General features: G+C 33.7%; 1 protein-coding gene across 6 annotated transcripts in view; it reads left to right on the top strand.

The window, feature by feature from the left end:
• EVI5 (ecotropic viral integration site 5) overlaps positions 1–14138 on the top strand; it is a 211560-nt gene that overhangs the window by 142530 nt on the left and 54892 nt on the right. For all 6 annotated transcript variants that reach the window (XM_046645597.1, XM_046645596.1, XM_046645595.1 and 3 more), the window contains one exon: positions 3620–3715. In XM_046645597.1, the coding sequence (XP_046501553.1) occupies positions 3620–3715 (96 nt within the window). The remainder of the gene's footprint in view (positions 1–3619; positions 3716–14138) is intronic.

The following is a 14138-nucleotide window of genomic DNA, read 5'->3' as shown; positions in this document are numbered from 1 at the left end:
AAGCTTTTTTCCTCTTTTACTCTAGTCATTACAAGCAAATTACGAAGTCCAGACCACAGTTCGAGGGCAAAGCAGGGGCATTAAGCCACACCTCCTGAAGGAAAGAGGATCAAAGAGTTTGAGGACATATGTTAAAACCACCGCGATAATGAACACATATTTTGGGGGAACTGTTTGAGGCCACACAAGTATCCTTGAAGTTTCATCAAGTAATTTTAGCATTTATTAGGGGCTATTGCTTCTAGCAATTAATTATTTTTTAAAAGAACACACATGCCACTGTGTGTGGAGACGGATTTGAGGTGGGACTGGGGAGAGATGTGATATGAGGTCCTCAGGTAATAGTACAGGACAGAGGTATTAGCTTGGGCCCAGGTATTGGCAGTGGTAATAAAGACAAGTATATCAATTCAAGATCTATTTTTGTAGAGAACCAACAAGACTTGGAGATTAAATTGGAGAGGGGAAAGATTAGGGGAAAACTGATGCCCAAATATTTGGGTTTTTACGTGATTGATATAATTTTTTATACAATGTTAAGTAAAATTAGTACAGTATAAATGTATTAGTTTTCTACTGCTATTTAAAAAATTACCCCTAAAACATAGTGGCTTAAAACAGCAGTAAGTACTAATATCCCAGAGTGTCTGTGGATCAGAAATTCAGGAACAGCTTAACCAAGTGGTTCTGGTTTAGAGTCTCTCATGAGGCTGCAGTCATTGGAAAGCTTAGCTGAAGCTAAAGCTTAAGGCTTTTTAGGGGGCTCATTCATGTGGTTACAAGTTGGTGCTGGCTGTTGGAGAGATCACTGTCCTCGAGGACTTTCTCTTAGTAAAGGATATAGACAGGTAAAGACACAGTTACAAGGCAGTATGGGTAGTGCCTTGATTGAAAAGGTATGTAGGACACTATAATGGGAGTTTAGTGTTAGAGTAATGGTTCAAGGAAGGCTCACTAAGGAATGATTAAGCTGAGACCATAAGGATGTGAAGGAGTTAATTAAGGAAAGGCAACAGAGAGTTCACTAGGCAAAGGGAATAGCATGTGTGAAGAGCAGAAGTGAGAAAGAACAACAGGTTGGTCGTTTTTACTAAAAGAAGTTCATTCTGGCTGGAGGGGAGTGTAGAGAGGAATAGTGGTAAGATATGAAGCTAGAGCAGTGAATAGGAAGCCTGTTAGGTGAAATCTTGGACACCAGTATAAGGACCTGGGATATTATCTCAAGACCTGTGGAGTGCCATTAAAGTGTTTAAAATAAAGGAGTGACAGGATGAGATTTGAGTTTTATTAAACTTAGACACAGTGATGTGCTGGAGCCAGCCAGTAAAGGCTTGCTAGAACCGATAACAAATTGTTAGATTTTCAGGAATTTTGTGACACAGATGTTAAATAGCCATATGACCAATTGAATTATATAGCATAATGAAACAAATTATGGTAGAACAAAGATAATAAATACTTTCAAACGTCATCATTTCCTAATTATTTTTACATTTTACTATTGTCTGTGCTTTTGAGGTTTATACCTATTGTGAAATGCTTTATAATAGTGTGCTACTGCACATTTCTTCCCAACTCTGTGTTCAATAATGTGATGTTGGCAGCTTGAAAGGAGCCATGGTGGGAGTATTTACACCACATAAGTTGGCAAACTACAAGTCAGGGCTTGATTTATTGTTTTGTTGATTATCTAGACCAGAAAGTGGCAAACTATAGCCCATAGCCCAAATCTGACTGACTGTTTTTGTAAATAAAGTTTTATCGGAATATAGCCTTGCCCATTCATTTATGTATTGTCTGTGGCCACTTTCACACTCCAGTGGCAGACAGAGTAGTTGTGATAGACTGTATGACCCACAAGTCTAAAATGTTTACTTCCTGGCCCTTTAAAGAAAAGTGTTTGACTCCTGCTCTGGACTGTTAATGCAGATTAAAATTTAACAGTGTGTTGCATCTTCAGCCTTTGCATTATGAATAGCGCAAAAATATTAGGGAAATTTTCTCCAGTCTTTGATTACTGTCATCAGAATTAGTTAAAAAATTTGCTCACATCATTGACAAATGGGTAAAATTTTAACGTCTTCTGCATTTCGCTTTCATTTCTCTAACATAAACAAAAATAATTAACCAACAGTCATATCAAAACTTAACTTATTCCTCAGTTTCAACCATAGGTAGCTTATGGATACAAGAGTTTGGCAAAAATCAGTGGAAGCATTCTGTGAGAATATATTGACTATATAGAATTTACAATAATGAGTACAATCACACATTGCTTAACGGTGAGGATACATTCTGAGAAAAGTGTCGTTAGGTGATTTCATTGTTGTGTGTACATGATAAGAGTGTACTTACACAAACCTTGATCCTATAGCCTGCTACACATGTAGACTATACAGTACTAATCTAATGGAACCACCATGGTACAAGCAGTCCATTATTGATCGAAACGTTGTTATGCAGCGCGTGGCTGTATTGTATATCTTTATTATCTGTATGTTGTGTACTATATGTCCTCTGTGTCAGTTTATATTAAAATATATAATAAACTTATACATGAACACATATGTGTACACACACGCGTGCATATATGCCCCTCCCTGAAAGCTGGTTGTTAAGCATTTACCAGCACAGCACTGGGTATAGAGACTTCATGTCCTGGCCATATGCAAATTGGAAAAATATTTAAAGCAGTATTTGAAGTGAAGTACCAACATCATATCTGAAATACAAGAATAAATATAAATTTTTATTTAAAAGTTTAGTGATTACACTTTTACTAAATTTAATATTTTTTAAAATTTTGATATTATAGTACTGTGAGGTGCTAAATTTCTCCTGTGATCATCATGCTGCACATTTTTGATACTAAGTAATTGGTAAATTTCAACTGAAGTTAATGGAGGAGCAAAATAATTTTGCATACCCCGTTTTTCTCTACCACCTTTTCTTCGTATTTTGTTATTTCTGGATCAGTATTATTTAGCATGGATACTCTAGAATATGGTTTTAGAGTTTTCCCTTTGTGAAATTTTGAGGTAGTATGAATGTTTGAGGTGAGATGAATGTTATGCAGAATTGTGATGTAATTCATTTCTATTATTCTCTGTAGTGTAATGTAAATATTCATTAACATTTATTGCCTCAGAAAGAATATAATTTTTTAATATTATCTAGCTCACTCTAGTATCCATATTTTCTGTTAATCTATTGTCCTAGTTATTTGTGTTTGAAAATTCTCAATAATTGTTCTTGCATAAAAAATTAACAGCTTTCATAGTGACCAGTAATTTTAATAATTTTTATTCATTAAGTTAATTTTTAATTTAAAAATTTTGAGCAATATTTACATGAGGGGTGTTTCTTAATATTTTAAGATGTAATGCTATTCTATATATTTATTCACTTCATATCAAGTTCAGGAAATAATAGCTTTTTTCTCATTTAATCATGGGTCTATTTGATATTTTCTAAAGTTGAGACAGGTCACAAGTGTTTATGTTTTATTACTGGTTTGATTTATATGTTTTAAAAATTTTTTATATTTATATATTTTATTTATTTATTTAATTTTATATTTATGTGGTTTATTATTGGTTTCTTTTGTTTGCCACCCTAGAACAAGGAAGAAGTGATGGCTGTGAGACTCCGGGAAGCAGATAGTATAGCTGCCGTGGCTGAGCTACAGCAGCACATTGCTGAGCTGGAAATCCAGGTACCACATGGTGATAATAAAGTACACATAAAAGTAGTGCAGTTGTGTCCCTTCCCTCTGCACCTGGACAATGACTTAGAGCTTCATCCTAATGACTGTGATTCTATTTTCAACACCTATTAATTTCCGAGTCCGTTTTTTTTGTTGTGGTAAAATACACATAGCATAAAATTTACGATTTTAAAGTGTACAGTTCTGTGACATTAAGTATATTCACATTGTTGTGCAACCAATCTCCAGAACTCTAGTCATCTTGCAAAACTGAAACTCTGTACCCAGCAAAAACAGCTCCTCCTTCCCCCCTTCCCCCAGCCTCTGGAAACCACCATTCTATTCTGTCTCTGAATTTGACTACTCTAGGTAGTTCGTATAAGTGAAATCATACAGTGTCTTTTTGTGACTAGCTTATTTCACTTAGGCTAATGTCATCAAGTTTCATCCATGTTGTAACATGTGTCAGAATCGTCTTCCTTTTTAAGGCCGAATAATATTCCATTGTATGTGTATACCACATTTTGCTTATCCCATTCATCTGTTGATGAATGCTTGGGTTGCTACCACCTTTTGGATATTGTGTATAATGCTACTGTGAACATGCTGTACAAATATCTGTTTGAGTTCCTGCTTTCATTTCTTTGGGGTATGTACCCAGAATTGGAATTGCTGGATCATGTGATAATTCTATGTTTAGTTTTTTGAGGAATTGCTGTGCTCTTTTCCACAGCAGCTGCACCATTTTACATTCCCACCAGCAATGCACAAGGATTCCAATTTCTCCCATCCTCACCAACACTTGTTACTTTTCTGTTTTCTTTTTTTTTATAATAGCCATCCTAGTGGGTGTGAAATGGCATCTCATTGTAGTTTTGATTTGCATTTCTCTAATGATTAGTGATGTTGAGCATCGTTTTATGTGCTTATTTGCAAATCATTTATATATCTTTAGAGAAATTTCTATTCAAGTTCTTTGCCCATTTTTTAATCAAATTATTATTGAGTTATGGAAGTTCCTTATATATTCTCAAGGTCACTCTCTTATCAGATATATGGTTTACAAATATTTTCTCCCATTCCACCGGTTCCCTTTTTGTTTGGTTGCTGTTGTCCTTTGATGCACAAAAGTTTTTATTTTTGTTGAAGCCCAACTTACTGATTTTTTTCTTTTGTTGCCTGTACTCAAAGTCCATTTTTGAATGACAGTTTATCATATTTCCATATTTTCAAAAGAAGTTTCAAAGCTTTAAAAATAAATGTTTTGTCACTTCTTATGTCCTACTTCTTACTGTACAATACCAAGTAGTACATTTCTAATATGGGCAAAGTATTATATTTAAAATCTTATTTCTTTCAAAGTTTTTGATTATATTCTATTCCAAGCTATAATACAGTTTTTGATGCAACATCTAGACTTTTCTTCCCACCTGAAATATCTTTTTGTCCTTAAATTTCAATTCAAAATTCAGTTAATTTCTAAAACTCACATATTATATTATAGCCTCATCTTTTGATCTGGGTCAAAAGTAATAAGAATACATTATGATTTCCATAGGTTTATAAAAAAATCCTTTGTGTTCTATTGATAATATTACCCATAAAATACCACATATTCAGAAAAAGTTCAGATATAAACTGACTGCAAAATATATTTATAATCAGCTATTTAAATCATGCTATCATATGCAATTCTGGATTTAATGTGTACTTTTCTAATATCAAGAAAATTATAAAACCTTGCCACATTTCTATACATCTTAGTCACAAAATAGCAAGACTTAAATCACTCTTTTTGTTGATTCTGAAATACTTACTAAAATGAAGAACTTGGTATGTTGCATGGTTTAAAATGAAATGTAACATGTGTCATTTTTGAAAAATAGGAGAGAAAATGCATGCAATTTTTACTATCAATAGGAGTATGTTAGTATCAAATGGCTCTTAAGTGTCATTGGAATCCTAGTTGCCGAATTCACTGGTGTTTTGTCAATATTTATCCTGCTTGAGCTTATCTCATTTGTCATTGTTGACCACTTCATCCTCATTGCATTTTCCCCTCCCTTGGCTTTCGTTACATCACTCACTTTTGACTCTCTTCTTTCTTGTTTAACTGTTGTTTTCAGTCTTTATCAGTTCTTCATGTTTGTATTCCTCGGAGAATTTTTGGCTTTTTAAAAACTGTACTGAAATGAAGAGTCTCACTTACATGGCTCCAGGAGCCATCTTTATAGCAATGAATCCTAATTTATCTCCAGCCCTAGCATGTTTCCCCTAGCCAATAATTTTTAAACCTTTTAAAAAAATTATTGACACAATATACAGAGAAGTTCATAAACAAAGCTAGATTATAATAAGTGTAAAAAGTGCTACTCATATAGCCACTATAGAGAACAGTACCTGTACCCCAAAAGTGTACCCAATCACACCCTACTTCCTTATCCTGAATTTTATGGTAATCACTCCCTTGCTTTTCCTTATAGTTCTGTCATCTTTTTATGTATCTCTGATCCATACAGTTTAGTTTTCCCTGCTTATGAATTTTGTGTAGTCATATTAAATATTTTTATTTTTGTCTCTACTTTCTTTGTTCAAGGTTATTTTAGTAAGAGTTACCATTTTTATTGTTGTACTTGTTCCATTTTATGAATACATCACAATGTATTTATTCATTGTAATATTAGTGGTCATTTGGGAATTTCCACACTGGGACTGTTTTGAACAATTCTGTGACTGTGAGCAATCTTGTCCACTATACTGATCACATGTGCACAAGTCTCTCTAGCATGTATACCAAGGTGTGGAATGGCTGGGTCATAGAGCATGCAAATCTTCAACTGTATTTTCCAAAGTGCTTGTACTAGTTTAAACTCCCAACAGCAGCATATGAAAATTCTTGTTGTTCCACATCCTCCCTAACACTTGGTGTCAGATATTTTAATTTTTGCCAGTCTGGTGAGTATGCAGTGATATTTCATTGTGGTTTTAATTTCCATTGACCTCATTACTAATAAGATTGGCCATTTGGATTTCCTCTTTCGTAAGGTGCCTGTTAAAGTCTTTTTTGTATATTTTCCTATTGGGTTGTCTGTCTTTTTTTAATGGATATGTAGTTCCTTCAATATTGATGTCATGTTTTACAAATACCTGCTCTCACGCTGTGACTTGTCTTTTGTTGGTGGTGTTTTTGATGAATATTACCAGTGGTTTTAATGGACAGTAGACAGCTCCACCTGGGCAGGTACAGGTACTTCAGATTCAACATGTTTAATATCAGATGTGTTCCTATTCCATCCAAAATGTTTTTCTTTTTTTGTGTCTCAAGTCTTGGTCAGTGATATCATCTATTATCGAATTGTTCAACCTAGTAGGAATTTCACTTATGCTTTTCTTACCCTCTACCGTATATACCAAGGCTGTATATACAGAGTGTGCAAATTTTCTACTTTATTAGATGATGCCGTATTATTTTACAAAGTGCTTGTGCTAGTTAACATCCCTACTAACATTTTCCCTGCTCATCTACTTTTGTAGATTTGCCTTCAGATGGTTCTTAATTCATAGATTAAAGTGTTTTGTTCAACTCTTCAGTTCCTTCAAAGGATAAAAGTCCTGAGTAAATCTAATACTAAATCAAAGGTCATTTTAATCATTTCAGACACTTTTTTTTAATCTTTCATAACCTTTCTATTCCTCCTGCCACTCCCTTAATTCATCTGCCTCCACTTAACTGAACATAAGTAACTTCTATTCAGTTTCTTTTTTTCTAACCTCAGCTCTTCCACAGAGCTACTAGAGTTATCTTTCTAAAACATGAAAACTTTTGTTGACTACCTTTTACGTACCAAATCACATCAAAACTCTTTAGCATAAAATGTTTTGTCTTTTCACTATTGCTCAAACCTGAATTTCTAGCTTCATCTCTCACCATTACCTCCCCACCGTCTCCACACACACACACTCACATACTCTCTTTTCAAAATTCTCACATTTTTTCAAAATCAAGTACCCTTCTACATGCTACTATGTTTCCATAAATTATATTTTTCTATACCCTCTAGTCCTCTGCTTTTTATTTATTTCTGCTCACTGAGTTCTCCTTGGCTAGTTTGTGATTAGTATGTTTAGTAAATGTGTTTTCAGTAAAAGTCTTAATGATTTAACTTTCACTCTTTTATTTATTTATTTATTACATGCAGATTAAGATCCATAAATAGATCTGTTGTTAAAACTTGAAACTCATTTTTCAATTATAAGAATGATATATTTTAGGTTATTCTTAGTCATGGAAATATCTTAGGTCATTTTCAAGTTCCACTAGGGGGAGAACTCAACTTAGTCAAATATTTTTATACATCAAATCTCTTCAGACCAACTCTTCAATTACTGTTAACTCTCTTGTGAGTAAAATGTTTTCCCAAAAACCAAATTCTCGCAAACTCTTCTTTTAATAAATTATATTATTATGTAATCTATTTGATATAATTAAAGCCTGCTTTTTAAATGTAGTTATGAAAATTATACTTTTGTAAATGTCATATTTAGATGAGGAAACACATTAAATAAATACTCAAACACTGTAATATTCTGTAGTAGATAGACTTCTGAGGCTGAAGTTTATTAAACTTGTTTCAAAGATTCTTCACTCAACTTGAAACTTTGAGGTCTGACAAAGTTTGTAATCTGCCTTCATGTTAATATTCTGAGATGACTACATCTGTAGTATACTTAATATTCTTTATAATAATGCCTTTCCCCCTGTCTTTGGAGGAACTGTTTAATATTAATATCTCACAGTGAATTTAATCTTCTTTAAGTGTTGCAGCTTTCAAATTTTAGCCATTTTCCTAGAACTGTTTTCAAAAGGTATCACCTAAGTTTCCTCCTTCTCAAACAGAATGACACTTATTGGCGGATTTCAGTCACCATTCTACTATAATGCTTGTTTAGAGCAGATCATATACCTATAAAATTAAGGGATTGGACTGTAAGTTTCCACTAAATAAAAAAAACACTGTGATAACATGTAGTATATCATTTTAATTTTTTTGACAATTCAGTGTTACCATTATGAATTTTAAATACTATATAAACCTCTCACTTCATTCAGGTCTTTGTTATTTTCTTAGATAAAGCTCCTTTGGCCAAATTTCTATCTAAAAATAATATTCCTATTCTAATTACTATACTCTTATGCTGCTTTATATATCTTCAAAATCACTAATTTTTGCAAAAAATTATACGTCTTTGTTGTTATTCACATTCTCTACCAGAATGGAAGCTCTATGAGAGAAAAATTCTCACCTGTCTTGTAAAGTTGCTGTTTCCTCTGTGCTTGGTATATAATTCCTGGTGTATAACCATCACTCAAATATTTGTTTTTGAAGAAATGAAATCAATACAATAATTCACTCATCTACTGTTGTTTCTACAAGTGATTTTTAATGTATGTAATTTGAGTGTTCAAAATTTTTAAATTCAGAGATCATTAGTATATTCACATATGTATCAATTTGCATACATTCTTTTATCATTAGGTTAGGAAGGATAAAATGAATTCAGACTCAGCCTAAATGTGTTTATCCTTATACAGAAGGAATGAGTCTGGATCCCTTCTTTGAAATGTGGTTGGATAGAATTTAAACCTTAAAAAATTCATATACATTTATTGTTAGTGTTAATGGCTTTAGTTACATGTGAGATAATGCCAGGTTTTTCTTTTAAAGGAGAAATTTATTTTTTCTTGCTAACTGCACAATTACAACAAACCAAAGACATTTTAATAACTATATTAAAAAAGCAGGCTTTAAAATTAGCTTTTCTGGTTGAATGTCTCAAGCTAATGAAAGTTAAGGAGGCTGCAAAAATAAATATGATACACCCCAATCAGAATAAAAAGGATCAAAAAATTTAATTATTAATAGGAACAAGAGGATTTTAGAATCCTAAATGACTCTGTGGTCAAAACTTTATGTCTTTTTGTTTTCTTATAATTGCTGGAGATTTTGTAGTGGTTAACAGTATGGATTTTGAAGTCAAACCACTTATTAACTGTCTTGTCTGTGACAAATTATTTAACTGATTTTTTTATTTACTCATTCAAAATTAAGGATCCTAAAGTTACCTGCATTAGAGTTGTTGGGATTAAATGAGAAAGCCTGTGTAACATGTTCTTTCTTCCCTAACTAGTCTCCAGAAAAACATCTCATAGATGATCATATATAAAAAATCACACTCAGCATTGTAGGGGCTTCCAAAAATTACAACAAACTGGAAGTGCAAAACGTTTTTGAGTTCCCTTCAAGACAGTTTTTACCCACCCAAGATAATGAATTTATCCCTTTCCAAGAATTATATATAGCTGCAAATTAAGAATTGCTTTGACTTTTTGGTTTTTACTAAAATGTATACTTGAGTGAGCTTATTTCTGTCCACTGTAAGCCTATTTAACTTACTCTTTATTTTTATATATTTTCCATGTTTGGGAATATAGACCTTATTACTTGTACCTTTAATTTTTCCAGGATACTACTAATAAAAGTATTAATAGCTAACATCATGGAACACTTAAAACATGCCAGGGGGGCTGGCCCAGTGGCATAGCGGTTAAGTACGCACGTTCCGCTTCGGCAGCCCCGGGTTCCCCGGTTTGCATCCTGGGTGTGGACATAGCACCGCTTGGCAAGTCATGCTGTGGTAGGCATCCCACATATAAAGTAGGGGAAGATGGGCATGGATGTTAGCTCAGGGCCAGTGTTCCTCAGAAAAAAGAGGAGGATTGGCAGCAGTTAGCTCAGGGCTAATCTTCCTAAAAAAAATACAATAAAATAAAAGCACATACACACACACAGAAACCATGCCGGGTAGTATTATTAGCCACTTAAGTATATTCACTTATTTCTTCTTCACAACAACCATATGACAATAAGTGTTGTTAATACCCCCATTTTATAGTTGAGGAAATTGAGGCATAGAGAAGATTTTAAAATGAGATTTTGTTGTTTGTATGAGAACCCACTCTGTAATTTAAATTCTTTCCAGGATTAAAATGAAATTTTTTTTCTTTAGTATTAGAAATACTGTCATGATAGTTTTATGGATTTTCTTAATAGCAGATCGATTGCCTCCTATAACTCTGCTTATTATATATTTAAAGTTATACTTGTTCATCACTTAAAAATTTTCAGTAGCTTCCCATGGCTTTCAGGACAAAGTTCAAATTCTGGTTTTCCTCGCAAGACCCTTCCTGCTGTGATTCTTGCCCCTCTTTCCAGCTTCATTTCACACTCTTCCCGGCATATACTTGTAGTTGAGCCATAATAAACTAGTTAGGAATTCTTCAAATCCATTATCTTGATTCACTCTGTGGTTTTCTACTCTTCTCCTTCGATCTTATTTATCATTGCAAATGTCAGCTTAAATTTGACCTGCTGTGATCAGCCTTGCCTGATGATGCCAACCTAGCCAATTTTGTTGTGTCTCTCCTCCTCTAACCCACTCTGTTACAGACCTCTCTTATACTATCTTACGCTATAGTAGTCCACTTATATCTACAGTCATAGTCTGAAAATACTAATTGGAAAATTCCAGAAGTAAACAATTCATAAGCTTTAAATTGCATGTCATTCTGAGTAGTGTGATGAAATCTCATGCCATCCCACTCTGTCCTGCCCAAGACATAAATCATCCCTTGGATCCCCAGCCATCCTTATCATCTGCTCCTAACATCCAACCATTGACCTTGGCATGGCCCAATGATCCTCCTTCTGATCTATTATCAGAAGGTCATTAGTAGCCTAATGCTAGGTCACAATGCCTACTCATTCACCTTGCTTCATTTTATCACGTAGGCATTGTGTCATCTCACATCATCACAAGAAAAAGAAGGGTGAGTACAGTATAATGTACTTTGAGAGAGAGAGAGAGCACGTTCACGTAACTTTTATTACAGCATATTGTCATAATTGTTCTATTTTATTATTAGTTGTTAAACTCTTACTGTGCCTAATTTATAAATTAAACTTTATCATAGACATGTATATATAGGAAACAACAGAGTACATATAGAGTTTGGTTCTATCTACAGTTTGAAGCATTCACTGGGGGACTTGGAATGCATCCCCCACAGATAAGGGGAGACTGCTGTATTTTAATTGTTCTCATTTAAAAGTCCACATATGAAGAAAAGATTAAATTATGAATTTAAATGGGGTATTGGTTTCAATTCAAGTATTTATGGGGTACCTACAATGTGCCAGTCACTATTCTAAACACTTTAGAAGAATTAGTGAACAAAACACACAAAAATCCCTTTTCTCATCGAGCTTAATAATAGAGGGAGAAGTCAGATGAACAAAATAAATGAATCATATAGTGTGTAATTTAGAAGATGATGAATACAATGGAGGAAAAAATGGAGGAAAGGGAGAGGGTTGGGGTGTTGAGGGTAAGGTACTATTGCTATTTTAAATAATTTGGTCAGGAAGCGCTCATTAGAGGAGGATATTTAAACAAAGATTTGAAGCAGGTGAGGCATGCAGATTTGGGGAAAGAATTCCCTGCTAAGGGAGTAGTAAGGGAAAAGGGCCTAAGGTCAGGAGCATGTCTGAGTAGAGTTCCTGGGCGAGTAAGAGGGTAAGTAGAGGAAGTCCAAGAGGTAAGTAGGGCAGATTATGTAGGGTGCCAGAACTTTGGCCTTTCTCTGAGTAAGACGGAAAGTCATTGGAGGGTTTTGAGCCTAGGAGTGATCAGTTAGATGACATTTAACCTGTTAAAAATACTTAATTGAACTTGATTCAGAAAAAAAATGCTTATAAGAATTCATAGTATTTAGATGAGAGGAAATGGTGGTTAAAAATTGTTTCCTCCTTCTCTTAGTGGAATTTTCCACCTTTATTCTGTACATCCAAATGTTATTTATTAGTTGAGGACTTTTACATTAATACTAAATAGAACCCTCTCTACTTTCCAGGTGATGGAACAAAACACAGAAAAGTTAATTTTTGCTCAGTTAGTTAAAGAAAATAGATGGGAATTGAACCCAAGCCTTTTGATATTTAACCTGGAATTGAGTTTGATTTTTATTATTATAAAGATATGTATATTAATTTGTCATAACCATGTTAAATGCTTCTGTGTGCTGAGCACATCTATAAAATTAATGCTGCTTTGTTGTAAATAATGGAAAGTTTTAATTTAAAACAGTGAGTTCTACTTAAATCCAACTTTTTGTTCTTTTCCTGGTACCCAGTAGCATTTACCCACTTTGGTTAGTTTGCCCAGCAGATAACCTCTAGGGATGCCTCAGTTGGGCAATACCCCAACCACTCTTGGCTTAAAAAACACCCACTCAAAATTCTGTTCTGACATTAAGTGAAGGAGTTAGGTTTAAATCAGTGTGCCCAGATCAGTATGCAGTTTTTACAGAAATGAAGAGGAAGTGATAAAATCTTTACCACTGAACTTTAAAGTATTTTATATTTTAATAATGTTAAATTACAATGACATTACTAAATGGTGGAGTTTATCATAAAACTTTGTGCTCAGTTTGTGCTTTCCAATTTCCTGAGCTAATTTGTTAATAGTTTCACAACAGGTGGTAGATTATATGCCAATTCTTGCCTAACAAACTTCTTTTTGGAAGATTTTTTTCCCCCTTGAAGTACAATGGTTTCTGTTTTGAGCAACTCACTTAAATATTAAAATCTTTCTCATTTTTCTTTAATTCTCAAAATATTAAGCCTTTTAAATTATAAAAACAGCTTTTCTGTAATCTTACCTGGTCTTAACACTAATTGTCAACAAAGGAAATTAGGTATGTAGAATATTTTATTCAGCTTGCTATCTAGTCATTAGTTACCATAAAATTCAGTTTAAATAAATATTTTTTTACTAAAATGCTCCTAGATGATTCTTTGGTATCCAACTTCAGTATCAAGTTGAATATAAAGACATTAAGTATTTAGGGGTTTTTAAGATATTGCCGTTATCTAGAAATGAAGGATATCATTCAGAAACCCAAGACCAGCTCGTACTCATGTCTGAAGAATTAGTGAAGAAAGATTAGACTCTTAAGTACCATAATATCAGTGATCGTCTTGTTGTTATTAAAATTAGTGTATGTACACTTAGCACACAGACTTTGGTTTCTAATACCATTCTCCACTGAAAGGAACCAAGGCTCTTCAGCGAAATAGCTGATTCCAGGGCTGGGACAGGAAATACACGAGATGAGCCTGGAGTGTCTTGTAATGCCAGAAAGTAAGGAAGTGCCCCAAAACAAAACGAAACCTTACATTAAAGGGACAGAGGAACCAACTGAAAGAGCTCCCAATGGCCAAAGTTGGAACAATTGAAGAAAAAATATTTAAAGTAGTAGTGGATTACACTCCAAGTATAAAGTAAATATCCATGAGTCCATACTGCTATAAAT

Source organism: Equus quagga, chromosome 18, assembly GCF_021613505.1.
Source record: "Equus quagga isolate Etosha38 chromosome 18, UCLA_HA_Equagga_1.0, whole genome shotgun sequence".
NCBI lineage: Eukaryota > Metazoa > Chordata > Mammalia > Perissodactyla > Equidae > Equus > Equus quagga.
Note: the sequence above shows the minus strand (reverse complement) of the source record. Positions and strands in the feature narration are given on the sequence as shown.